At 46.4% G+C, this 27,694-nt stretch overlaps 1 protein-coding gene across 2 annotated transcripts in view; it reads left to right on the plus strand.

The window, feature by feature from the left end:
- The first annotated feature begins 482 nt into the window (after window positions 1-482).
- cfap45 (cilia and flagella associated protein 45) overlaps window positions 483-27,694 on the plus strand; it is a 228,779-nt gene continuing 201,567 nt past the window's right edge. The window contains exons 1-8 of one of the 2 annotated variants that reach the window (XM_073053934.1): window positions 483-566; window positions 1,545-1,673; window positions 11,630-11,775; window positions 14,705-14,849; window positions 15,850-16,020; window positions 18,889-19,067; window positions 19,560-19,689; window positions 21,381-21,527. In XM_073053934.1, the coding sequence (XP_072910035.1) occupies window positions 543-566; window positions 1,545-1,673; window positions 11,630-11,775; window positions 14,705-14,849; window positions 15,850-16,020; window positions 18,889-19,067; window positions 19,560-19,689; window positions 21,381-21,527 (1,071 nt within the window). In that variant the 5' untranslated portion in view covers window positions 483-542. The remainder of the gene's footprint in view (window positions 567-1,544; window positions 1,674-11,629; window positions 11,776-14,704; window positions 14,850-15,849; window positions 16,021-18,888; window positions 19,068-19,559; window positions 19,690-21,380; window positions 21,528-27,694) is intronic. The other variant, XM_073053935.1, reaches the window with a different exon arrangement.

Below are 27,694 nucleotides of genomic sequence, written 5' to 3' on the forward strand. Positions count from 1 at the left end.
AGTATTTTATTATCTATTTATCTGTTTGTTTCTTTACCTATTTCATTCTTTTGCAATTGGTCGTTGCGCGGAGTTTCTCGTTGATGTGTTTGCATTTCGCTGTTGACTGCATGCTTGCAATAAAATGAATCAAGGTAACAGTGGGAGGCATACTGCAGAAGTACTTTGAAAACAGATTTATTTTAAACTTTGAGAACAAACCAATTCCAATTCCAGTTGCATTTATTCATAATAGTGTGGGTGTTGACATCGCTTCAGTCTCGTTTCCCTTTCGTCACTCCGAGTGTCAGACTCATGGATTTGGATAAGGGGGCGGGGCCGGCGACAGACTCCGCAGTCATTGGCGGGTTTTTGCATCACGTGAGCAGGATCTGTTAATTGACGGCTCTCTTGATTCGCCAGGTCTGAATCTCAGGGTAGGAACACCAGTGGGCTGCCATGACAACCCTTGTTGCGAAGGACGTCCCGGGGCAGGTTTATACGTCATTTCCGGCTCATTTGAGCGCTCGTTTCCACGGTGACGGGAGAGACGCCGAAAAACCATGGTGAGGAAGGAGAGAGAGGAGGTAAAGGCAGGTGAAGGGGTGAGGTTGGGCGGTGGTTAGTGATGAAGAGGGATGAGGGTGTGGGGAGACTGAGAAAGGGGGAGAGTTATGGTGTGCAATGGGGAGAGTTACGGTATGGGATGGGGAGGGTGCGGGTGTGGAATAATGAGAGTAAGGGTGGGAAGGGGGAGCGTTTGGGGAGAGTGAGAGTGGGATGGTGAAGGTTTAGGGAGAGTGAGGGTGTGGGATGGGGAGAGGGTGTGGAGAGGTGGAGGGTTTGGGGAGAGTGAGAGTATGGGATGGGGAGAGAGAGTGTGGAATGGGGAGTGTGAGGGTGAAGGTGTGAGATGCAGAGAGTGAGGGTGAGGGTGCAATGAGGGTGTGGGATAGGGAGAGTGAGGGATTGGGATGGGGAGAGTGAGAGAAGGGGAGAGATGATGTGCAATAGGGAGAGTGATAGTGTGCGATGGGGAGAGTGGGGTTTGGGGAGAATGACTATGTGATGGTATGGGGAATGAGGTTACTGAGGGTGGGCTGCGGATGTTAAATAAGGTGTTGGGGAATTGAGTGTGAGTAGAAATGGGAGTGGAGAGGGTGGGGAAGGAGGTACAGTGGGCTGAGTGAGGCTCCGGGTGAGGGAGGGTGGTGCAGTGACAGTTGTGTGGTAGGGGGAGTGAGAGTTGTGTGAATCAAGGGTGAGATGGGTGTGTAGATGGTGGGGAGTGGTGGGGGTGTAGATTGAGTGAGGGGCTGTGGGTGTTGTGATGGTGGGGTAGAGTGAGGGGGAATGTGGCAGTGTGGAGTAAGACTGAGGATTGTCAGCGAGATTGAGGTAAGAGTGAAGGTGTGAGTGTGGGACGTGGTGCAGATTACAGTGGTTAGGTTCTGTGTTGCACTCTCTCCATGTTTTCCCCTGGGATTCCCTCCCCTTGCCTGCCCTCTCCAACTCCGGTTCTGGACTCACTGCTGTCCTTTAACTGCCAGCTCTGTCCATTCCAGGCACACCCCGGCAGCTGCAGCCGTTATGGAGAGCCTGCTCCAACCACTGGCCTGGCTCGCACCCGACGATATCACCCCAGGGCCACATCCTCCCAGGTTGACGAGTCTCTGTTCGGCAACTGTCACCAGGTAAAGCCGAATGACTAGCACTAAAGTGTTTTACTGACATTATTCCCCTGGAGTGCCATGGAGCAGTGGGTACGTGTACAGCGACCTCCCAAACCATTCACCACAGCCTGATCACACAAACACACACAACTCCACCCTTGAGGTCCCAGACAACTCGCGCCTCCCCACTCCAACTATAGTGCAGAATAACCTGCTTCCAGAGCCCCCAGCTCCAATACCCAATGACAGACGCCCAGCTCCAATACCCAATGACAGACTCCCTGATCTGATACCCACGGACAGAGGCCCTGATCCAATTGTTGTCGTGGCTATCCCTCGAGGTCGAGGGTGATGGTCTTCGTTCTGTTGATCTATTCATGGGCTCTCAAGTGGCTTATGAGTCCAATCTTGGCTTTGAAAGTTCTTCCACATTCAGGTCAGTTAGTTCCAGATGGCAGATTTTTCTTTGGTTGTTGCTGCCTCTCTTTCCATTTTCTTCTCCTTTTCTTCTAATTCTGCACATCTGTCGGCTTCGAAATTTGCTGTTCCTTCTCGGATGATGGTTTGCCAGAGTTTCCTGTCTTTGGCTGTGGTTTCCCAATTGTTGATGTCAATGTTACATTTCTTCATGTTGGCTTTTAAGACGTCTTTGAATCTCTTCTGTTGTCTGCCTCTTTTATGTTTGCCTTCTTTAAGCTGGGAGTAGAAGATTTGTTTCGGCAGACGTTCGTCTTTCATCCGAACAACATGACCGCTCCATCTTAGTTGGTTCTTGATGACGTAGGCTTCAATGCTTGTTGTTTTTGCTTCATTTAGCACGTTGACGTTGGTTCTTCTATCTTCCCAGCTGATATTTAAGATGTTTCGAAGACAGTGTTGATGGAACTTTTCAAGTGCCTTCAGATGTCGTTCGTATGTTGTCCAGGTTTCTGATGCATACGGGAGTTTTGGGATCACCGCTGCTTTGTACTTTTTGGTGTCTGTTTGGATGTCACGATCATTAAAGACTCTTGTTTGGAGATGTCCAAAAGCTGTTACAGTGCATTTAAGACAATGTTGGATCTCATCATTAAGGTCAACATTGGAAGAGTGGTGACTTCCAAGATATGGAAAGTGGTCCACTTTTTCCAGGGTTGTTTCGCCAAGTTGAATTGATGCTTCTATCTGATTTGTCTCAGTTGGTGACGGTTGGTAGATGATCTTAATCTTCTTGGAATTGATGGTAAGTCCAAGTTTTGTGTATGCGCGGTTGAAAGCAGTCAGAATCTGTTGTAGGTGGTTTTCTGAGAAAGCTGCAACATTGTCATCTGCATATTGAAACTTGATGAGGGAACTCGTAGATGTCTTGTTTTTGGACGAGAAGGGTAAGATTGAAAAGTCTGCCATGTGTTTTGTAGACAATTTCGATTCCTGGGGGTAGGTTGTCCTTGATGATGTGGATGATTGACGCAATGAAGATGGTGAACAAAATTGGGGCAATCAAGCATCTGTTTTACTCCTGATCTGACTTGAAAAGGCTCACAGTTACTGTTGCTGACCATGACTGTGGCAAGCATGCCATCATGGAGGAGTCTCAGGATTTGAATGTACTTTTCAGGGCATCAATAGGTGGATAGGACATCCTATAGGAGTTCCCTTGATACCGAGTCAAAAGCTTTGGTGAAGTCGATGAATACCATGTACAAAACTTGTTCACAACATTTTTCTTGTAGTTGTTGCATTGTGAAGATCATGTCGATTGCTCCACGTGATGGTCTAAAACCGGCTTGTATCTCTGGAAGGATCTTCTTGGCTGATGTGTGTTCTCCTGTCACACAAAGGTGAACCGTTGTATATGCTTATTGCATTTGGTAGGAAAGATTTTCTGTAATGATCCTTGTGATAGCGGAGCTGAATGAACTTGTTCAAAAGGGTGCTCCGCTGCTTATTTATAGGTGTAAAGTGAGTAGAGCGGGGGGCTAAGCACACATCCCTGTGGTTGTCCTATGCTGATGGAGATTGTGGAGGAGATGTTTTTGCCAATTCAAACAAGTGGTGTAATCACTGGCATATGTCATGTAATTTGCTGACATTGCAGCAGCAGTACAATGCAATACATAATAATGGGAAAAATATGACTTACAGTAAGTATATATACGGTATATAATAAATAGTTAAATTAAATAAGTAGTACAAACTGGAAATAAAAAAGTGGTGAGATGGTGTGGGAGGAACCAGCAGCCAGGCAGCATCTGTGGAAAAAGAGTAAACGGTTGACATTTCAGGCTGGACCCTTCATCAGGATCTAAAGAAGGGACTCGGCCAGCATTTTGTATGCTTAGCTTTTGATCAACAGCATTTGCAGATTTTCTCGTGTTAGTGGGGTAGTGTTCTTGGGTTCAGTGTCCATTCAGAAATCAGATGACAGAGGGGAAGAAGCTCTCCCTGAATCATTGAATATGTACCTTCATGCTTCTGTACCTCCTTCCAGATGGTAGCAATGAGAACAAGATGTGACCTGTGTGATGGGGTCCTTAATGATGGACATCACCTTTCAGTGTGTGGGCGTCTTCTGCCTACTGAATCACCCTGCTCTGAGTGAATAACCTCTTCAAATCTCAATCCAAATCGTTCTTTATCTTAAACACAAGTGATTCTGCAGATGCTGGATATTCAGAGAAACACACACAAAATGCTGGAGTAACTCAGCAGGTCAGGCATCACTTATGGAGTGGAATAAACAGTTGATGTTTCTGTCCAAGACCAGTACTGGAAAGGAAGGGGACAAGCCAGTATAAGAAGGTGGGGAGGGGGAAGGAATCCAAGCTGGCAGATGACAGGTGAAGCCAGAGAGGGAGAAGGTGGGTAGGGGGAGCAGGGAAGACGTGAGAATCTGGGAAGTGATATATGGAAAAGGTAAAGGGCTGGACAAGAAAGAATCTGATTGGAGACCGTGCCTCATGGTTCTGGACCTGTCAGTCAGGAGAAACAGATTCAAAACCCTTTTTCAGATGGGACTAGTTCACTTTCAAATGAAACAAAATATTCTGTTATATTATGAACACAATCTCTAAAAGGTCCTTAAACTGACCTGCAATATCAGATAAAATATAGTCTTCTTCCTCACTGGTTCTTCGCCATACCCATGTAGGATATTATTACACACTGTACAGGTTCATTCTCTGCAGTGATACTGTAAATGTAGTGTGTCCACTCTATATACAGCCTGAAACCCACTGTGATTATTGTTACCTGTACATCTAATTTCCTGATGTACACTCATTGGCCACTTTATTAGGCACAGTGAGGCCTCTAACGGCCAGGGTTGACCATGGACGTTGTGTCCTAGCTATCTAGATATGCAAGCCTGGGTAGTAAGGTATGGAGAGCAAGCTATTGCCCCTCTTCACGCATCTGATGAACATGAAGGAATGACAGGCTCGGATACAGTTTGATACCAGCAGCATTCCAGGAGTTGCCAGTCAGAATTGAACTAAGTGTAAGACGGCCTTAGGGAATCCTGCTGTGGATTTTTTCCATGGGGATTTTCTATTGAAGCCGTTGCCATGAATGCATATAGACACATAGCAGTGAAGGTTTGAGATCAGAGTTTTCCTTCTCCTTGATAAGCTGCCAATGGCCAATGAGCCCTATCTGCCCAAGCAACTGGCTTTAAGGCAACAGTAGCCCACTTTTGCCCTTTCTCCTGTCAGTAAAAATGTTTCCTTTAGGCTTAGTATCTAAGCCATGCATGAAGGCCAGGAACTTGACTTGGTTGTCAAGAGGATATTTGAGGTACACGCCATTGGGAGTATTTAATAGGTAGTGGGAGCTTGTCCCCATTCCCACCCCAGACTATAACAACCTTAAGGAACTGTATTAGGTACATTAATACAAATATCTAATCAGCCAATCATGAACATTTTGACCATGTCTGTGGCAGCAACTTAATGCATGTGAACATGGTCAAGAAGTTCAGTTGTTCAGACCAAACAGCAGAAGGAGGGAGAACTGTGATCTAAGAGACTTTGACTGTGGAATGATTGTTAGTGTCAGAAGGCCAGTTTGAATATCTCAGGAAACTGATGACGTCTACATGAAATTCTTGGGATTTTCACACACCTCAGTCTCTAGAGCAGGGTTGAAGCTGTTCCTAAAACAATGATTTGTAGGAACTCAGCATTTTAGGAATGGCTACTTTAAGAACATAAGAAATAGGAGCAGGAGTGGGCTATCTGGCCTGTCGAGCCTGCTCTGCCATTCAATAAGATGATGGTTGATCTGACCATGGACTCATCTCCACCGACCTGCCTTTTTCCCATAACCGTTTATTACCCTACTATGCAAAAATCTATTCAACCTCGTCTTAAGTATGTTTGCTGAGGTAACCTCCACTGCTTCATTGGGCAGAGAATTCAACAGACTCACCACTCTTTGAGAAAAGCAGTTCCTCCTCATCTCCATGCTAAATAGTTCCCCTGAGTCTTGAGGCTATGCCCCCTAGTTCCAATCTCACCTACCAGTGGATACATCATACTCTCCTGTTGGGGCCTCTGTATTAAGGGGATCGTTAATGATGGATACCACCTTTCCTCTCCCTTTTCGGGGTCCTTTCCAGTCCCGAGGGGATGTCCTTAATCGTGGCACTAACCTGTTAACAGGGCTCTTCATGATTCCTACTCTTAGCTGCAGAGAGAATATTAGTTTCCCTTAAGATTCAAGATTCAAAAACTTTATTGTCATTCTAACCGTACATCAGCTCTGCAGGGCAGAATGAGACAGCGTTTCCCAGGGGCAGTGCAATCATAACATAACAAACGCAACACTAAATAATAAACACAACAATAAATAGTAAAACACAACAGCCACATGTTGGTTAAAATCAAGTTATAAGTGTCCAGTGCAAGTTAAAAGTGTCCAAAGCAGAGTCAGGTAGGGCAGCTATTTAGCAGTCTGACTGCCCGTGGGAGGAAGCTGTTTAGTAGCCTTGTGGTTTTGTTTTGATGCTCCTGTAACGTTTGCCTGATGGCAGAAGAACAAACAGTTTATGGAGAGGGTGTGAGGGGTCTTTAATGATGTACCGTGTCTTCTGGAGGCATCGACTCTGAAAGAGGTCTTGGACAGAAGGTAGGGAGACCCCAATAACCTTCTCTGCTCCCCTAACCACCCTCTGCAAGGCTTTTTTGTCGGCAGCACTGCAGCTGGAGTACCAAGTTGTGATGCAAAAGGTCAGCACACTCTCAACCATGCCTCTGTAGAATGTAGTTAAGATGTTAGTGGGGAGTGATGCTTGTTTAAGTTTCCTCAGAAAATGCAATCTCTGCTGGGCCCGTTTCACAATCCCAGTGGTGTTCCTGGACCAGGTGAGATTGTCCGAGATCTGCACCCCAAGGAACTTGATGTTTTCCACTCTCTCCACTGTGGAGCCGCTAATGCTGAGGGGTGTGTGCTCATGCTGAGACCGTCTGAAATCGACGATCATCTCCTTGGTTTTGGTGACATTAAGCATCAAGTTGTTGTCACTGCGCCAGCTCTCTAGGTGTTTGACCTCCTCCCTGTACATTGTTTCATCATTTTTGCTGATGAGCCCCACCACTGTGGTATCATCGGCAAATTTAATGATCAGGTTCTCCTTGAATCTGGCTGCACAGTCATGTGTTGGCAGTGTAAACAGCAATGGGTTAAGCACACAACCTTGTGGGGATCCAGTGCTCGGTGTGATGGAGTCAGAGATGTTCCTGCTAACACGGACTGACTGTGGTCTCTCTGTCAAGAAATCCAGAAATCAGTGAAACATGGCAGTGTTAAGGCCAAGCAGCAATAGTTTCTCCACTAGTCTCTGTGGGATGATGTATTGAACGCTGAACTGAAATCAATGTACAGGATTCTGGCATAAGTGTCTTTATTGTCCAAGTGAGAGGGAACTGTGCGCAGTGTGGTGGATATTGCGTCCTCCGTAGAGCGGCTGGGACGATAAGCAAACTGTAGAGGATCCAGCGATGAGGGGAGGCTGGCTGTGATATGAGGCTTGACAAGCCGTTCAAAACATTTCATCACTATGAGGGTCAGGGCGACGGGACGGTAATCATTCAGACAGGCTACAACTGATTTCTTTGCTACAGGGATGATTGTGGAGGTTTTGAAGCATCGGGGGACAATGGCTCTCCTTGGACAATGGCTTAACTCTCCTGTCTTCAATCACCACTACATTCTCTTCACTGCCCCTACTAAGAATAGATCCCTATGATAATAGAGTTGTGATAATAGAGTAGTTTCCTCATATTGAATATTGATAGGCCTAGATAGAGTGGATGTGGAGAGGATGTTTATGATACTGGGTGAATCTAACATCAGAGGGTACAGCATCAGAATAGAGGGATGTCCTTTTAAAACAGAAATGGGAAGAGATTTCTTTAGTCAGAGGGTGATGAATCTATGGAATTCATTGCCACGGATAACTGTAGAGGCCAAGTCATTGAGTATATTTAAAGCGGAAGTTGATAGATTCTTGATGAATTAGGACATCAAAGGTTACATAGAGAAAGGAGGAGAATTGTGTTGAGGGAGATAAAAAATCAGCTGTGATGGATGGTGGAGGAAACTGAATGGCTTGAATGGCCTAATTCTGCTCCTATGTCTTTTGGTCTTATGAGATTAGCTCATTGTGCGAGTTGGACCAGAGGACCAATGCTGTATGACTCTGACCGGAGGCCTCAGTGTGTGATATAAGTCAAGTTCAAGATTTGAGCTCCACCTTTCACATGTTAACATCCTTAAATAAACTTCTGATTAAATGTATGCAGTGTACAATCTGTTACTTCTTGCTGCCAGGCAATTGCCGGGGGTAGTAAATCACACAGCATTCACATAAACTGGGGTTTGAGTGGGTGAGTCTTCTCAACCCCACGGATCTGACTAGACGTATGAAGCTTAATGGTGGTGGGTTCCTCGCTGTGGAGTCCAGTGGCTGCTAGCAAGGGGCTAACAAGCCACATTCTCAGAGATGCCCAGGGGTTTCATTTGATTTGGCCATCGACTGTGGTATCATCAGGAAACTTGAATATGGCATTGGAGCTCTGCTTAACTTCATAGTCATATGTGTAAAACTAGTAGAGCAGGGAGCTAAGCATATTGCCTGGTGGTGCATCTGAGTTGATGGAGATCATGGAAGAAATGTTGTTGCCAATCTGAACTGACAGTGGTCTACCAGTGAGGAAATCCAGGATTGAATTGCACAATGAGGAATTGAGGCCAAGTTATTGCAGTTTATTGATTGAGGGGATGATGGTATCGAATCAGCTGTAGTTGATAAAAAACATCCTGATGTCTGCATTGTGCTGTCCAGATGTTCCAGGACTGAGTGAAGAGCCAATGAGATGGATCTGCTGTGGACCAGTTATTCTGGTAAGCAAAGTGAAGCTGATGTCAGTCACTTCTCAGGCAGTGGTTGATATGTTTCAACACCAGCCTCTGAAAACACTTCATTACAGTGGATTTAAGTGCTGCTATTGAGACAGGTCACTATGTTGTTCTTGGGCTTGCTTGAAATAGGTGGATACCACACACTGCTGAAGAAATAGGTTAAAGATTTTAGAAGTTAAACACCTCACACTTGCCCGCATTAAATTCCATCTGCATTTTTCAGCCCATTGTTCCTGCTGGTTCCGAACCCACCGCAAGTATTGATAGCCTTCCTCACTGTCCACTACACTCACAATCTTGATATCATCTGCAAATTCTCTTCTCCCTCCTGCCATCTAGCAAAAGGTACCAAAGCATTCAGGCTCTCACAACCAGACTGTGAAACAGTTTCTTCCCCCAAGCCATCAGACTCAATACCCAGAGTCTAGACTGACATCTACATCATTTATTATTATATTGAAATTTGACCTCTACTGTGCCTCTTGTCTTGTTTATTATTTATTTACTAATTATTGTACTGCACTGCACTGTTTTGTGCACTTTATGTAGTCCTGTGTAGGTCTGTAGTCTAATGTAGTTTTTGTATTGTTTTACATAGTCTATTGTAGCCTTGAGTTGTTTCACATAGTCTAGTGTAGTTCTGTGTTGTTTCATGTAGCACCAGGGACCTGGAGGAACGTTGTTTCATTTTTACTGTGTACTGCACCAGCAGTTTATGATTGAAATGACAATAAAAATCAACTTGACTTGACTTGAAATTTACTGATCCAGTTTACCACATTATCATCCAGATCATTGATATAGATGACCAATCCCTGTGCCACACCACTTGTCACAGTCCTCCAGTCAGAGAGGCAACCCTCTACTAGCACTCTCTTAGTCTTCTCCTGCTAAGCTAATGTTAAGTCCTATTTACTACTTCATGCTGAATGCCAAGTGAATAAACCTCTTATACCAGCCTCCCATGTTGGACTTTGTCAAAAATCTTGCTAACATCCAAGAAGACAAGTCTTTCCTACATTGACTTTCCTGGTAACCTTATCAACTCTGTAAGATTGGTTAGACACAAAGCCATGTTGACTATCCATAAGCAGCTCCTGCCCTTCCAAATGCTTATATATCCTGTCCCTTTCCCAGATTATTCTTGGAACCATTCCTGAAAAGGGGACAGTATTAACTGTACTCCAGTCCCCACCCGTGATTAAGGACATTTGAAATACCTCTACCTTGGCCCACACTTGCACATCAGTTGTTGTTCAGTCTTGTTTGTGTGTAGTTTTTTTTTTACTAATTCTATTGTATCTGCTTTTTTTCTACTGTGAGTACCCATAAGAAAACTAATCTCATTTTCTATTAACACTAAGAATGCAAGGGGATTTAGACTGCATCAATGAGAGAGCAAGTCAGGTACATTTGTGCGCGCGTGTGTGTGTATGTACACAGAGCCAGGTTTTGACTGTGCAGTCATTCAGACATTCTGAGTGCCCTGTGTATATGTGTAATCTGTTGGCCGATTGTGGTGCTATTATATGCCAGCTCTTCACTTGTCCCCCAACTGCCATTCCTTCCAACAGTGAGATATGATCGCCTTGCCCTGGTGGGAAGAATTGGCAGGGTGTGTGCTGAGAATCCATCAAGTGGCCAGACTTGAAATAAAAGTCCTCCATTTGTTCTGATGTGGTTGGGATGAGAGTGATGATGGTGGGTGGTGGGGCTGCTTTGAGTAAGTTGGTGGGTGGGCTGTGTTGGATCCTGATGTTTTTGATCCAAGACTCTTTCAGGTGTCAAGGTTGAGACACAAAGCTTGTTGCTACACAATAATTTTATTAAGCTCTAAGACAGGGGTGTCAAACTCATTTTAGGTCACGGGCCGGATTGAGCAAAATGAAGCTTCATGCGAGCCGGATCAGTCGGACGCGTGCGAATGCAGCTTTCGTTGCCTCCGTTTTTTCAGCCTGCTCTCATGTGTCGCAGTCTCTGCTATAACTACAAAGTGTTTCACTTTACAAATTCCGTTTCTTATGAAGAAGACTGCCGAATAAACACTAAAAACCCTGAAAACCTGGTACCTGAATAAACTCAGCATTAGCCATATCATACGCCATAGGCGCTTCGATTACTGGGGCCAGCTTTAATAGTAATTAGATATTATCTCGCGGGCCAAAGATAATTCCACCGCGGGCCGGATTTGGCCCACGGTCCTTGAGTTTGACATATATGCTCTAAGAGAACAAAGATTGAAGAGGAGAGAGTGACAGAGAAAGTGAAGATCGGGAAGGAGAACAAAGAAGAGAAAAAATGGTGAGCCAATGTGCTCTGCTCTTCTTGTACCACAGATAAGAAACATTCCATTCAAATGTGTAGATAAGCGTTAACCGTATTCAAATAATATGATACCCAAGAAGCTGCTAGAATGATAGAAAGAAATGAAATAACTACTGGACACACAGAACAATTGCATATACATAGGTAATTATATAAAATACAAACAGGCATAAGAAAGTTAAGTTGCAAAGAAATAACAATTATATAGTCTAATGCAACAGCTTTCATTGTTGATGCACATTTTCTTTCAGAGGATGGCACCCACAGGGCAATTGGCTCTGGACTCTGACCCCTGCTCTGACCGAGCCCTGGCCAAGGCAATGCAGGCCGTGCCTGGCACCACCAAGGCAATCGAAAGCCTGAGGATCATCACCAAAGACCATGTCCGAGACCTCATGTAAGACAGACAGGCTGGGGGAGGAGGGAAGGTAGTGAGGGAGGCTTCTGCTCATTGTTTGGAGCTCCTGACCTCCTGCTAAGTATATTACTGTCAATAATATACTGGGGATAATATTATTGCCTGTATATTACTCTTAGTATATCTCTACATCCCTTCCCATCCTGCACCCTTTCCTACACCATGCCCTTTTCAATCCTTCCCTCTACCTTCCTAACATCCCCATCCCTCTTCATCACACATGCTTTTTCACCCAAGACTTCCCCACCCCCAGGCCTTTAATTTCCCCATAACTGCTCCTTCTTTTCCCTACATATTACTCTTCACATCCTTCACCCAGCCTTGATACATTCACCCCTACAACCTGACATAGAACAATACAACCACCAATTGCTGGAGGAACTCAGCAGGCCAGGCAGTATTTATGGAAAAGAGTATAGCTGACGTTTCAGACAGAAACCCTCTGGCAGGTACTCTTTTCCATAGACGCTGCCTGGCCTGCTGAGTTCCTCCTCACTTTGCATGTGTTGCTTAGATTTCCAGCAACTGCAAATTTTTCTCTTGTTTGTGATAAAATAGTACAGGCCCTTTGGCTCACAATGTTGTGCCAACATTTTAACCTAGTCCAAGATCAATCTAACACCTCCCTCCTTCCCACATAGCCGTCCAGTTTTCTTTCATCTATGTGTCCATCTAAGAGTCTCGTGTATGTCCCTAATATATCTCCCTCTACTGCCATCCCTGGCAGTGCATTCCAAGCACTTGTCACCCTACCTCTGATATCCCCCTGTACTTCTGTCCGACCACCTTCAAAATTACCCTCTTGAATTGGCCATTGCCACCCTGGGAAAGAGGTTCTGGCTGTCCACTCTATCTTTACCTCTTATCATCTCATTCACCTCTATCCAGTCCCTTCTCATCCTCTTCATTCCAAAGAAAAAACCCCTAGCTCACTCAACCTATCCACAGAAGACACATACTCTAATCCAGGCAGTATCCTGGTAGATCATCTCTGCACCCCCTCAAAGGCATCCGCATCTTCCCTATGATGAGACGACTAGAACTGAACTCAATACTCTGTGATTTAAGCAGTGTTTTATAGAGTTGCAATATTACCTTGTGGCACTTGAACTCAATCCACCAACACATCATACACCTTCTGAACCACCCTATCAACTTACACAGCAACCTTGTGTGGTCTGTGGATGTGGTCCCCAAACTCCCTCTGTTCCTCCATACTGCTACGAATCCTGCCGTTAACCTTGTACTCTGCTTTCAAGTTTGACCTTCCAAAGTGTATAACTTGATGATTTACTGGACTGACCTCCATCTGCTGCTTCTCCATCACGCTCTGCATCCTATCAATGTCCTATTGTAACCTATGATAACCTTTTACACTAACTACAACACCACCAGCCTTCATGTCATCCACATACTTACTAACCCACCCTTCTGCTTCCTCTTCCAAATCATTTATAAACATCACAAAGAGCAGGGGTCCCAGAACAGATCCCCATGGAGCAGCACTGGTCACCACCTCCAGGGAGAATACGCTTCATCTACAATCCCCCTCTGCATTCTGTGAGCGTCAGTTCTGAATCCACGCAGTCAACTTCCCCTGGATCCCATGCCCTCTGACATTCTGAACGAGCCTAACATGGGGAACCTTACTAAAATCCACTTACACCACTTCCACTGTTCTACCTTCATCAATGTGCTTTGTCACATCCTCAAAGACTTCAGTCAGGCTCGTGAGGCATGTCCTGTCCATGTTGACCACCCCTAATCAGACTACGCTTCTCCAAAAGCTCGTAGATCCTGTCTCTAAGAATCCTCTCCAATAGTTTGTACAACACTGGTGTAAGACTCACTATCCTTACCAGGATTATCCCAAGATTATCCTTGTTACCTTTCTTGAACCTTTCCCACCTCTACCTCTTCTTCCCTTAACCTTACCCTGTTGTCCCAATTCTTCAACTCTCCATTCCAAATCTCCCAGTGTGCCCTTCCCACCCCAATTCCTCTCTGCTGCTGCCCACCCTTGCCCCATTCCCACCAAGACTCCTCTCAACCCTACCATTTTCCTCCATTTTCACTCGATGCCCTGTCCTTTCCGCATCTGCTTCTGCCCCATCTCTACTCTACCTCTCTCAGCCATATAGCATGCCACATTCCCTCTTTCAATCTTTCCCAATCCTTTCTATTTCTCTTTGTATTCTCTCTCCCACCTCAGTTTCACCATTCCTCTCTCAGTTTGCCTTCTCACTCTCTCCTTACTCCCTTCTCCTTGCATCCATTTCCCTCTATCTCCATTATTTCTACTTCACTTCTCCTGGTCCTATCTAACCAGCCCCATCCCAAGACCATTAACTCCACCCCTCCAACAACACCCTCAGTCACTCTCTCTTTCCTAACCAGAATCCAGATAAATGCAACCTACCCAGTCTAACAATCCCTTCACGACCCTCCCTTCCTCTTCATTAAGCCCTCCCAACACCCAGCATCTCCATTCAATTCACCTGCCTTTCCTCCTCTCTCTGTCCCTCCTCTCCAGACCCCGCCATCTGTCTGTCATCTTCCAGTCCCTTTCCACCCCTCCTTCCCCTTCTTGCCCTTCCTCCTCTCTCTCTATCCCTCTTCTCGACCCCTGCCTTTTGTCTGTCATCTTCCAGACCCTCTTCTACTCTTCCTCCTCTCTCCTGTCTTTCATCTCCAGATCCCTACTCTCTCTCTTGGTCCATCTCATTCTGTACCTTCCTATCTGGTCATCATATTTCCCCCTCTCCCCCTCTCCCACACCCTTTCAATCTCAGCCTGCCAAGAAACTGCTTTTCTTCCTATTTCCTTCTGCAACTTTCCTCCTTGTCTCCCGCTGTCTCCTTCTCCTTTTCTCACTCAATTCCTTTTTCCCATTCTGTATCCATGCCAGTATTCCCACAGAGGACCCATCGGGCAAGACACTGATCATGAGTCCAATGGATTTTGAGCGAATAAAGACAGAGTCCCGGATAGTCAGTGAGGAGGAGCGGCACGCTATGAGGAAGGCCATCAATGCAGAGAAAATGCAAGCAGCGGTAGGTGACTGGCCCATCAATGATACACAAAGACCACTATACACCCTGTCGGCAGAGAGGGTGTCTCAGGTTGAGACCTTGACCGTTCACTCACCTACCATAAATGCTGCCTGACCTACTAAGTTCCTTCACAATTCTGTGTGTCATCTCTTGCCACGAGCTTTCTTTCCCTCACTTTCTCCACAACTCATATTTCTTGTTGCACCCTCCCTTCTCAGCGCACCATTGCCTGTCACCTGCTGTGTCCCCCCTAGCTTGCCACCTCTCTCGTAGCCATCACCAAACCCTCTCAGCCCCCTCACCCCCTCTCAGCCCCTTCACCCTCTCACCACCCTCTCCCCGTCAACCCCCTCACTCCCGCACCTCCTCCCCGCTTCCCCCGCACCTCCTCCCCGCTTCCCCCGCACCTCCTCCCGCTTCCCCCGCACCTCCTCCCGCTTCCCCCTCACCCAATCCCTCTTCCCCCTCACCCAATCCCTCTTCCCCTCTTCCCCATCCCTCTGCCCCATTTTGCCCTTTTCCCCCTCTTACACCCTCACCTTTCCTCTCCCCTCTATCCCCACCCCTCCCTCTTCCCATTCCTGTCCCTTCCACCCTCTCTTCTGCCACTCCCCATTCTACCTCCACTCACATTCACTCTCCCCCTCCTCATTCTCCAAATCAAACCCCTTCTACCCAGTCCCCTCCCCCTCTCCCCCTCCTCCCTTCCCCATCTACCTCTTCCCCTTCCCCCTCACCCCTTCTGGCTTCACCTCCCCCTTCTCCCCACCTCACCCCCTCCATCCCTTTTACCACTCTACCCCCTACCCCCTACACCCATCCACCTCCCTAACCCCCAACCCACTCTCCCCTCCACCCCCTGCCCCCCTTCCTGTCCCCTCTCTCCTCCTCCCTCTTACCCTCTGCTCCTCCCACCACTCCAATCTCCCTTTCTCACTCCCCCTACTATGAGCCACTCCTGCCACCATCACTTGCCCTGTTTGCCCGTGTTTGCAACCAGGAGTTGGCTGCTATTCGGAAAGGCTTCATCCGGGCCAAGGAGATGGAGAGGAAGAAGAATGAGAAGCTGACTGATGTGGAGGAGGTGGCACGCGACAGGGCCCTCTACCTGCTGGAGAAAGCCAACAGCATGCGGCTGGAGCAGGAGGACGAAATCAGAAAGATCAACGAGGTGAGAAAGGGCAGGATGGTGAGAGGGAGGGGATGAGAATCTGAGAGGCAGTGTGAGGGAGGGGATGAGGCTGTGAGAGATGGTGAGGGGGAGGGCAGGGTGGTGAGGGCGATAGGATGAGGCTCTGAGGGGCGGTGTGAGGGAGGGGATGAGGCTCTGAGGGGCAGTGTGAGAGAGGGGATGAGGCCCTAAGAGGTGGTGTGTGGGAAGGCAGGGTGGTGTGAGGGAGGGGACAAGGCCCTAAGAGGTGGTGTGAGGGAGAGCAGGGTGGCAAGGGGGAGGGGATGAGGCTCTAACAGGCAGTGTGAGAGAAGGTGATAGATCAAGGTGGTGGATCTGGAAGAGTGAGGAGTCTGAAGAGGGTGTGTTGGTGAGGACCTCGTGCTGCAGTGTCACCTATCCAGGGAAGGAGGTGCCCAAGGCAGTGTGGGAGAGAACAGAGGCATGGTGAGCACACTGGAATCTGTGCTGGGGTGGGGATGGGCTGCTGTGCCCGGAAGACAAGCTGGATTGCTTTTGTCTGTGGTTGTCCCAGTGTGAGATGTGGAACTGCTGTGTGAATCAAACTTCAGGTCATGCCACTCAGACAAAAACAGTATGTCTTCACAAAATCCTTCAGTCTTCCCTCATCAGAAGCCCTAGGTGTAGCATGAGACCTGCAAATGCTGAGGCCCAGTCAGTGGCATTCAGGTCTCTCAATCATGTAAGGTACAAGAGGTCCAGGTGTGATCTCTGGAAAGCCATGTCATTGGTGAAGTGGCAATTCCAGACTAAAGGATGGATGCTCAGGGCTTCAAGGTGATCACCTCCTGCAAAGTGAAACCACGTGACATAGGTGACAACAGGGCTTCACTTCCAGATGAGATCAATGCCTTTTACGCTCGCTTTGACCATCAAAGCATGGAGGAACCTTCACGATCTCCCACGCCCCCAACGTCCCTATGATTCGAGTCTCTGAGCCTGACAAGAGGGCATCCTTCAAGAAGGCGGACCCAGGGAAAGCATCCAGCTCAGATGGCTTATCTGGCCACGTATGAAAGACCTGTGCTAATCAACTGGCTGGTGTGTTGACCGCTGTCTTTAACCTATTGCTTCGCAGTCTGAAGTACCCACCTGCTTCAAGCAGGCTTCAGTTATATCAGTACTGAAGAACATGGAAACCTGTCTCAGTGACTATCCTCCAGTGCCAATGGAGCTGATTATTGAGTTCAGTGGGAGGAAACTGGAGCTCACCAGGGGGTCAGAGATGGAGAGGGTCAGCAGTTTTAAATTGCTTGGTGTCTTCATTTCAGAGGATCTCTCCTGAGCCTTGCATGTAAATGCAATTATGAAGAAAGCACAACAGCGCCTCTACTTTCTTAGAAGTTTGTGAAGATTTGACATGATATATGAAACTTTGACAAACTTCTATAGATGTGTGGTGGAGAGTATATTGACTGGTTGCATTACAGCCTGGTATGGAAACACCAATGCCCTTGAGCAGAAAATCTGACAAAATGTAGTGAATTTGGCCTGGTCCATCACAGGTAAAGCCCTCCCCACCACTGAGCACATCTACGTGGAGTGCTGTCACCGAAAGCAGCATCCATCATAAAGGACTTTCACCACGCAGGCCCTGCTCTCTTCTCGCTGCTGCCATCAGGAAGCAGGTACAGGAGCCTCAAGACCTGCATCACCAGGTCAGGAACAGTTATTACCCCTCAACCATTGGGCTCACCCCATCATTGAACTGTTCCCATAACTTATAGACTCACTTTCAAGGAGTCCTCATCTCATATTCTCAATATTTATTGCTTTTATATTCATTATTATTATTTCTTTTGTATTTAGATTATGAGGACACTCAGTCCTCGTTTATTGTCATTTAGAAATGCATGCATGCATTAAGAAATGATACAATGTTCCTCCAGAGTGATATCACAAAATATTTTAAAAAAGGACAAGACTCACACTGACAAAACCACATAATTATAGCATATAGTTACAGCAGTGCAAAACAATACCGTAATTCGATAAACACAGACCATGGATGAGGTTTAAAAGTCTGAAGTCCCGATCGACTCCAATCGTCCCGATATCAGGCAGCAAACGGGAGAACTCTCCCTGCCATAAACTTCCAGGCACTGACAATGCCTCGGAAGCACCCAACACCAGCAGACTCTGAGTCCTTCCGAAAACTTCGAGCCTCCAATACAGCCTCCCGAGCGCCATCCTCTGCCGAGCACCTTTGACCTCGTCCCGGCTGCCGAAACAAGCAAAGCCGAGGTCTCCGAGGCCTTCTCCTCCGGAGATTCCGGACCACACAGTATCAGCGGCAGCGAAGCGGGCATTTCAGAAGTTTCTCCAGATGTTCCTCCGCGCTCTCACGTCTGCCTCCATCAAAACAGGATTGTGCACGGATCCCTACTTAACACATAACGGATATCCATCTCCAGAGAGGCCGCGCGCGCTGCGTCGCACCGCCATCTTCTCCTCCATCAGGGGGATTTATTTTGATATTTGCAGTTTGTTGTCTTTTGCACTTTTGTCCTGTTAGGTGCAGTCTTTCATTAATTCTATTGTGCTTCTCAGATTTTCTGTGTACGTCTGCAAGAAAAGGTATCTCAGGGTTATTTATGGTGACATACATTGTATGAACTTAGATTAAGAAAACTACTTGGAACTTTGAATTCAGGGACTGTGCTAATGTTATTCTGTGGCTGCATGTGCTATCAAAACTATATATGCTGTGTGCTCTGTGTGACTATATTTTTCCCCTTGGCCCTGGAGGAACGATGTTTGGTCGAACTTGAACTTACGAAGGAGAGGGTGTGATCAGCTTCACTCTCAATGATTTTGTGTGTGTGTGTGTGTGGTTCTTTTCTTTAGACCATTGTTGGAGCCAAATGCCACGCCATCCGCGATGCCCAGATCCTTGAGAAGGAACAGATTGCAAAGGAGATGTTGGATGAGGATAGGCGACTGGACACAATGATGGAGGTGGATCGTCAGAAAGCTCTAAAGATGCAGGATGAGATTGAGTGCAAGAGGAAAGAGAATGGACTGAGGTAAGACGTGAGGAGAAGGTCATGACAACAGAGAAGTGGCAATGAGGGGGAGAGAATGGAATGAGGTTAGAGGTAAGGAGAAGGTTATGCCAGTGGAGAAGTGGCAATAAGTGGGGAGAGAATGGAATGAGGTGAGAGGCAAGGATGGTGGAGAAGTGGCAATGGGGTGAGAGAATCAGGGGTGAATTGAAAGTGGGACCTTGGTAACAGAAGGAACAGAGAGAGGGAGGGAAACCGACTGAGAAAGTATGTGATTATGAAAGTGTAGTGGGATACAGAGAGAACAGGGAGGAATGAGATATGACTGTTAAGACAGACAAAAGAAAGCAGATGGGGTTTGGGAAGAAGGAAGATGAGAGGGGTGGGTAAAAGGACAAGAAGAGGGCTGGAGGGAAGAGCAAAGAGGAGGGGGTGAACGGAGTATTATAGGAGAGGAAATGGTGCAGTGGGATAATGTGAGGAGGGCTCTCATTGTTTTAACTGTTGTGGCAGGGCCAAAGTTCACATCATCGAGCAGATGGAAGAGAAGGAGAAGGAGCGGATACTGCAGCAGGAAGTCAAGGCCTTGGAGGCCAGGGACAGGCTGCAGGCCATGGAACAACTACATCAGGAGGATTTAGAGGTTAGAGGAAGAGAGAGTGAATCACCTCTGCAATCTCTGTCCCCACACTCAGCTGCCACCCTTCCTTCCCTTCCTGTTCCCGTACTCCGTATCCAACTATCATTTCCTTTGCCACATCAACCATCAGATTCCTGAACAGTGTAGATAACCTCACTCACCTCAGTGCAGAACTGATTCCACAACCGCTGGACTCACTTCCAAGGTCTTGCCAACTCGTGGGCTCAATGTTTAAACATTTTTTTTGTATTTGTAGTTAGTCTTCTTTTGCACAATGGCTGCTTGTCAATCTTCTGTTGTGTGTAGCTTTTTATTGATTCTGTTGTATTTATTTGTTGTACTGTGAATGCCTGCAAGAAAATTAATCTCAGGCTAGTATATGGTGACATATGTAAATTTAGATGATAAATTTACTTTGAACTTTGAACTTTATGGGGGAAAAAGGCAGGAGAAATGAAGTTGAGAGGGATAATAGATCAGCCAAGATGGAATGGTAGAGAAAAATCGCTGGGCCAACTGGCCTACTTCTGCTCCTTTGTCTTATCCTATGGTCCCTCCTCTTCCCTGTCTGCCTTTCCCACTACTCCTTCCTGATGCAGGCTCTGACTCGAACTGCTAACAGTTTTACTTCCCCCACAGAAACTGCTCAACCCAGTCTTCCCCTCCTCCCCTTGTCCCAATCTCCTACACCCTCCCACCACCCTTCTACTCCTCTGCTCCCTTCTTCTGCCCCTCCTACTACTTCACTCTTCACCACCAGCAGTGCATTTGCCTCCCCTCTGTCCTCTGCCCTTGCCACTCCCCACCTCATCCTCCTCCTGCTTCTCTTTGCCTTCTTACTTACACTCAGTGGCCACTTTAATACTTTATTATCTCCTGCAACTCCTGTACCTAATGAAGTGACCTAATGAGTCTACATTCATTGTCTTCTGCTGCTTTAGCCCATACACTTCAAGGTTTGATGTGTTGTGCTTTCAGAGATGCACTTCTGCGCAGAATGTTGTTATGCATGGTTATTTGAGTTATTGTTAGATTCCTGTCAGCGTGAATCAGTCTGGCCGTTCTTTTCTGACTTCTCTCATTAAGAAGGCATTTTGCTCACAGAACTGCTGCTCACTGGACGTTTTTTTTTTAAATTTTTAGACCATGCTGTGTAAACTCTAGACACTGTTGTGCATGATAATCCCAGGAGATCAGTAGTTTCTGAGATACTCAATCCACTGTGTCTGGCACCAACAATAGTTCCACAGTCAAAGTCACTTGGATTATATTTCTTCCCCATTCAGATGTTTGTTCTGAACAACAACTGAACCTCTTGACCATGTCTGCATGCTTTTATACATTGAGTTGCTGCCACGTGGTTAGCTGATTAGATATTTTCATAATGTACAGGTGTACCTAATAAAGAGGCCACTGAGAGTATCTGATCACCTTTCCACCACCATGTGTCCTCCTCCTGTCTGACCCTCCAGAATGCCCCCCCTCTCCTTTCCATCCCCTTCTCCCCAACCACTTTGATTATTCAAGTTTAATTGTCATGAATACAACCAAACAAAACAGCGTTCCTCTCACACCAAGGTGCAACAGACAGTACCAACAGTCACACAACAAAGAATATATACATATAGCCCAAGCCCCTGAGTGACATGTCCTGTAAACTGAGGATGCCACAGCTGTGCTCTCTACCCATCCAGAATTTACAAGAGAAGCAGCGAAAGCAGGTGCAGACCCACCAGGAGATAATGGCAGCCAACGAAGCCGTGCGGCGCAGGAGGGAGCAGCTGCAGGAACAGGACCGTATAGCTGACCAGAAGGTTCGCGAGTTCCAGGATGCCAAGACGGTGAGCAGCAAGGGCTGGGGGTGTATGGTCTCTGAGGGTCATCACATTGTCGTGATTGAGAGTCTTGTGAGTTTCTGAGATCCCAAGAGCGATCTGGAACTGAGCCTCTGGTGAGGTCACCCATGGCGTTAAGGTCAAGGGGAAGCCCCAGACAAAGAGCAACCTGACAACGAAGTCAACGGTAGAGACGACACACCATGATGGCAGTGAATGGTCCCCAGTTGTTTTCGATGTGAAGCCACTGGACCCTGACCCCAATCTGTCAAGGACCATGTAGTAGCTGCATGTGCATCAGCCTTAAATAAAGTCACGCACTAGGATTCTCCATTTTGGGAATAACCCCTTGGGAGAATATCATGCTCGACTCGAGTGATGCCATAACTTCGATCATTCTCTGAGAGTCAGGGTGGCAGACCCAGTGAGTGCAGTGAAAGTCAGGCAGGGGAAGTGCAGCATAACACCATTACAGTGACAGTGACCCAGGTTCAATTCCCTCCACATCTGTAAGGAAACAGTTTGTACACACTCCCTGTGACCACTTGGGTTTCCTCTTGGTGCTCCGGTTTCAATTGGATGGGCACTGGCTTGTTAGGCCGCAAGGGCCAGTTATTGTGCTGTATCTCTAAATAAAATAAAATAAATTACAATTAAATTAAGACAGAGGGGTACTGTGTGAAGTTGGGGGAGTGGAGAGAATGGAGAAGGATGTGGGGCAGTGAGAGCACAGGAGAAATGGTGAGGGAAGAAGTGGTGGGACACTGAGAGGGTGGGGCTCAAGGGGATGATTGGGGTGTTGATGAGAGTTGAGGTTGTGATGCTGAGTGTAGAGAGAGAAGGAAGTCTGGAAATGGACAAAGAGGACTGGGATTCAATGCAGAGTGGGGGAAACGAACTGAATATGGAGTGAGAGAGTGGGGGAATTGGGTTTGAAGGAATAGAGCGATGGGGTAAATAAGATAAATGGGGACCTAAAGGCAGGGAGCTTTGTGTAGAGGGAAAGGGAGGGAGGGACTGGTTATGTGGAGCAGATGAGAAGAAGGGGATAGAAGGAAAGTGGGAGACAGATGGTGAAAGATTGAATACAGTTCAAAACTCCGGTCACAGCTGGGTCTTTATTCAATCGGACACACGCAGCTCCTTATTCAAACAGACGCACGCGGGTCTTTATTCAATGCCACGGGTGTGATAATAAATGATGCAACTCATTATATTTTTAGCTTGCACTGTGTCAGGGTGTAGTGAAACCTTGGTGATTGGAGTAATTAAAAATAGTTCAGCGTTTGCCTCTCGGTAGGTCGCAGGTGAACTTTGGCTTTTCCTGTTGTGGTTTCCTGGCTTATTTTGAACAGAAAATGTGATAAGTAACATGTGACTTCCTGTTAGGCACTGAGACAACCTATCTCAAAAAGCTGCCGAAGGTTGCAAATTCCATCATCGTGAGCACTAGCACCATCATCGAGGGTATCTTCAAAATGAGATGCCTCAAGAAGGCGCATCCATCGTTCAGGACCCTCCTCACCCAGGACATGTCCTCTTCTTATTCCTACTCCCAGGGGCCCTGAAGGCACACACTCAACATTTTAGGAAGGCTTCTTCCCCTCTGTCATCAGATACCTGATCAGACTATGAATCCCTGAACCCTCTGTACTTTTGCTCTCCTACTTATTTATTTTTTACATTGTAATTTATAAGAACATATGACCATAAGACTAGGAGTATAATTAGACCATTTGGCTCATCGAGTCTCATTCCCCCATTTCATCACAGCTGATCCCAGATCCCACAATCCCATACAACTGCCTTCTCACCATATCCGGAAACTATCAATTTCCGACTTAATGGACTTGGTTTCCACCACAATCTGTGGCAGTGCATTCCACAGATTCATTACTCTCTGGCTAAAAAAATTCCTCCTTACCTCTTCTAAAAGGTCATTCCTCAGTTTTGAGGCTGTGCCCTCTAGTCCTGGATACTCCACCATAGGAAACATCCTCTTCACATCTACACTATCTAGTCCTTTCAACATTCAATAGTTTTCAACGAGATCCCCACACATTTTTCTAAATTCCAGTGAGTACAGGCCCAAAGCTGCCAAACGCTCCTCATATGTTAACCCCTTCATTCCTTGTGAGCTTCCTCTGGACTTTCTCCAATGACAACACATCCTTTCTCAGATATGGGGCCCAAAACAGTTGACAATACTCCAAGTGTGGCCTGACTAGTGCCTTATAAAGTCTCGGCATTATCTCCTTGCTTTTATATTCTAATCCCCTTGAAATAAATGCCAACATTGCATTTGCCTTCTTTACCACAGAATCAACCTGTAAATTAACCTTCTAGGAGTCTTGCATGAGGATTCCGAAGTCCCTCTGCACCTCTGATGTTTGAACCTTCTCCCCATTTGGATTACAGTCTGCACGTTTGTTCTTTTTATCAGAATGCATTATCATACATTTCCCAACACTGTATTCCATCGGCCCCTTTTTTGCCCATTTTCCAATTTGTCCAATTTCCAATCACATTGCTTCCTCAGCACTACCTACACCTGCGCCTATCTTTGTATCATCCGCAAACTTTGCCACAGAGCCATCAATTCCATTATCCAAATCACTGAAACAATGTGAAAGGTAGTGGTTCCAACACTGACCCCTGAGGAACACCATTAGTCACTGGCAGCCAACCAGAAAAAGGTCCATTTTATTTCCACTCGCTGCCTCCTGCCTGTTGGCCATTCCTCTATCCATGCCAGTATCTTTCCTGTAACTTCATAGGAATTTATCTTGTTAAGCAGTCTCATTGGTGGCACCTTATAAAATGCCTTTTAAAAATCCAAGTACATGACATCCACTACCTCTCCTTTGTCACTCTGCTTGTTACTTCCTTGAAGAACTCTAACAGATTTGTCAGGCAAGATTTCCCTTGACAGAAACCATGCTGAACCATAGAGCCATAGAATCATAGAAGGGCCTTTTGGCCCTTCTTGGCTGTGCTGAACCATTTTTCTACCTAGTCCCACTGACCTGCACCTGGGCCATATCCCTCCAAACCCCTCTCATCCATATAGCTGTCCAAGTTTTTCTTAAATGTCAAAAGTGAGCCCGCATTTGCCACATCATCTGGCAGCTCATTCCACACTCCCACCACACTCTGTGTGAAGAAGCCTCCCCTAATGTTCCCTTTAAACCTTAACCCTTTAAGTTACTTCTGCCACCTCCTACAGGATCCCACCACCAGCCACATCTTCCCCTCCCCCCCCCCACTCTCGGCTTTCCGCAGGGATCACTCCCTACGTGACTCTTTTGTCCATTCATCCCCCCCAACCCTCCCCACCGACCTCCCTCCGGGCACTCATCCCTGCAAACGGAAGAAGTGCTACACCTGCCCCCACACTTCTTCCCTCACCACCATCCCAGGCCCCCGACAGTCCTTTCAGGTGAGGCATCACTTCACCTGCAAGTCAACTGGGGTGATATACTGTATCCGGAGACCCGCCGCAGACTGGGAGACCGTTTCGCCGAACACCAGCGCTCAGTCCTCCAGCAGTGGCCACACACTTCAATTCCACAGACCACTCCCACTCTGACATGTCTGTCCATGGCCTCCTCTACTGTCAAGATGAGGCCACACGCAGGTCGATGGAGCAATACCTTATCTCCCGCCTAGGTAGCCTCCTACCTGCTGGCATGAACATCCAACTCACAGACCTCTGTTGATACCCCTGTCCCCCCTTACCCCCATCCCTATCTATTATTTTAGTCTGGTTCTCTTTCTCTCTCTTTTTTCCCCCCTCACTATAATCTACCCCCAGCCCTACCTTTCTTTCTCTTTTATTTCCCATAATTCTCCACCTTCCCCCTAGCCCATTTCCCTCCAGCCTATCACTTCCTAGCTCTCTACTTTATCCCTCCCCCAACTTCTTATCCCCCCTCGACCATCCCATGTTACTTCGCTCCTGATGAAGGATTTTGGCCCAAAACGTTGTCACAACCTCCTCCCATAGATGCTGTCTGGCCTGCTGAGTTCTGCCAGCATTTTGTGTTTTTATTTATTTCCAGCATCTGCAGATTCACTCGTGTTACTCAAGTCCATGTATACTTCATCCACTTTCCTGGTAACTTCCTCAAAAAACGCTAATAGATTTTTTAAACATGACCTACCACGCACAAAGCCACGCTGATTTTTTCCAATAAGTCCCTGTCTATCCAAATACTTGTAGATCCTATCTCTTAGTATTCCTTCCAATAATTTACCTACTACCGATGTCAAATTTACTGGTCTATAATTTCCCGGCTTAATTTTTTAGCCTTTTTTAAACAACGGAACTACATGAGCTATCCTCCAATCCTCCGGCACCTGATCCGTGGATATTGACATTTTAAATATTTCTGCCAGGGCCCCTGCAATTTCAACACTAGTCTCTTTCAATGTCTGAGGGAATATCCTGTCAGATCCTGGGGATTTATCTACTCTGATATGCCTCAAGACAGCAAGCACCTCCTCCTCTTCAATGTGTATAATTTCCATGACCTCCCTACTTGTTTGCCTTGTTTCCATAGACTCCATTCCAGTTTCCTTAGTAAATACAGACGCAAAAACCCATTTAATATCTCTCCCATTTCTTTTGGTTCCATACATAGCCGACCACTCTGATCTTCAAGAGGACCAATTTTATCCCTTACTGTCCTTTTGCTCTTAACATACCTGTAGAAGCTCTTAGGATTATCCTTCACCCTGACTGCCAAAGCAACCTCATGTCTTCTTTTAGACCTCCTGATTTCTTTCTTAAGTATTTTCTTACTCTTTTTATACTCCTCAAGCATATTATTTCCTCCCTGTTACCTATACATGTTATACATCTCTCTCTCTTCTTCTTTATCAGAGTTCCAATATCCCTAGAGAACCAAGGTTCCTTATTCTTATTCACTTTGCCTTTAATCCTGAGAGCAACATACAGACACCGCACTCTCAAAATTTCTCCTTTGAAGGCCTCCCACTTACACTTACCAATCACATCCTTGCCAGAGAACAACCTGTCCCAATCTATGCTTTTTAGATCCTTTCTCATTTCTTCAAATTTGGCCTTTTCCCAGTTTAGAACTTCAACCCGAGGACCAGATCTATCTTTATCCATGATCAAGTTGAAACTAATAACGTTATGATCACTGGAACCAAAGTGTTCCCCTACACACAATCCCTAACTCATTTCCTAATAGGAGATCTAATATTGCATCCTCCCTAGTTGGTACATCTAGATATTGATTTAGAAAACTTTCCTGAACACATTTCACAAACTCTAACCCATCTAGACCTTTAACAGTATGGGAGTCCCAATCAATGTGTGGAAAATTAAAATCCCCTACAGTCACAACTTTCTGTCTCCTGCAGTTGTCTGCTATCTCTCTGCAGATTTGCTCCTCCAATTCTTTCTGACTATTGGGTGGCCTATAATATAACTCCATTAATGTGGTCATACCTTTCCTGTTTCTCAGCTCCACCTATATGGCCTCAGTAGACAAGCCCTCTAATCTGTACTGCCTGAGCACTGCTGTAACATTTTCCCTGACTAGCAAAGCCAGCACCCTCCAACCCTTCATCCCTCTGCCTCTATCAGGCCTGGAACATCGGAACCCTGGAGCACTGAGCTGCCTGTCCTGCCCCTCCTGTAGCCAAGTTTCAGTAATGGCTATGATGTCATAATTCCACGTGTCAATCCAGGCCCTCAGCTCTTCTGCCTTTCCCACAATACTCCTCGCATTGGAATATACACACCTCAGAAGATTGTTACCACCACACACAACCTTACTATTTGTGACTTTGCATGAACTACTAACATCATTTATTTTTATCCCAGTTCCACTATCTACTCTGGCACTCTGGTTCCCATCCCCCTGCAAATCTAGTATAAACCCTCCCCAATAACAGTAGCAAACCTCCCTGCAAGTATATTGGTCCCCTTGTAGTTCAGGTGTAACCTGTCTCTCTTGTACAGGTCCCACCTGCCCCAGAAGAGGTCCCAATGATCCCAATTGACTTTGACTTATTTTATCATTAGTCTTCAAATACCCCAAAGCCTCATCCTTAATAGTCTCTGATGCTTCCCCAGCCACTGAGTTTGGGCGAAGTGGGCGATTATTTCCTTTCTCTTGCCTTTCGCCCTTTTAAAAGAT

This window comes from Hemitrygon akajei, chromosome 8 (genome assembly GCF_048418815.1).
Source record: "Hemitrygon akajei chromosome 8, sHemAka1.3, whole genome shotgun sequence".
Lineage (NCBI taxonomy): Eukaryota > Metazoa > Chordata > Chondrichthyes > Myliobatiformes > Dasyatidae > Hemitrygon > Hemitrygon akajei.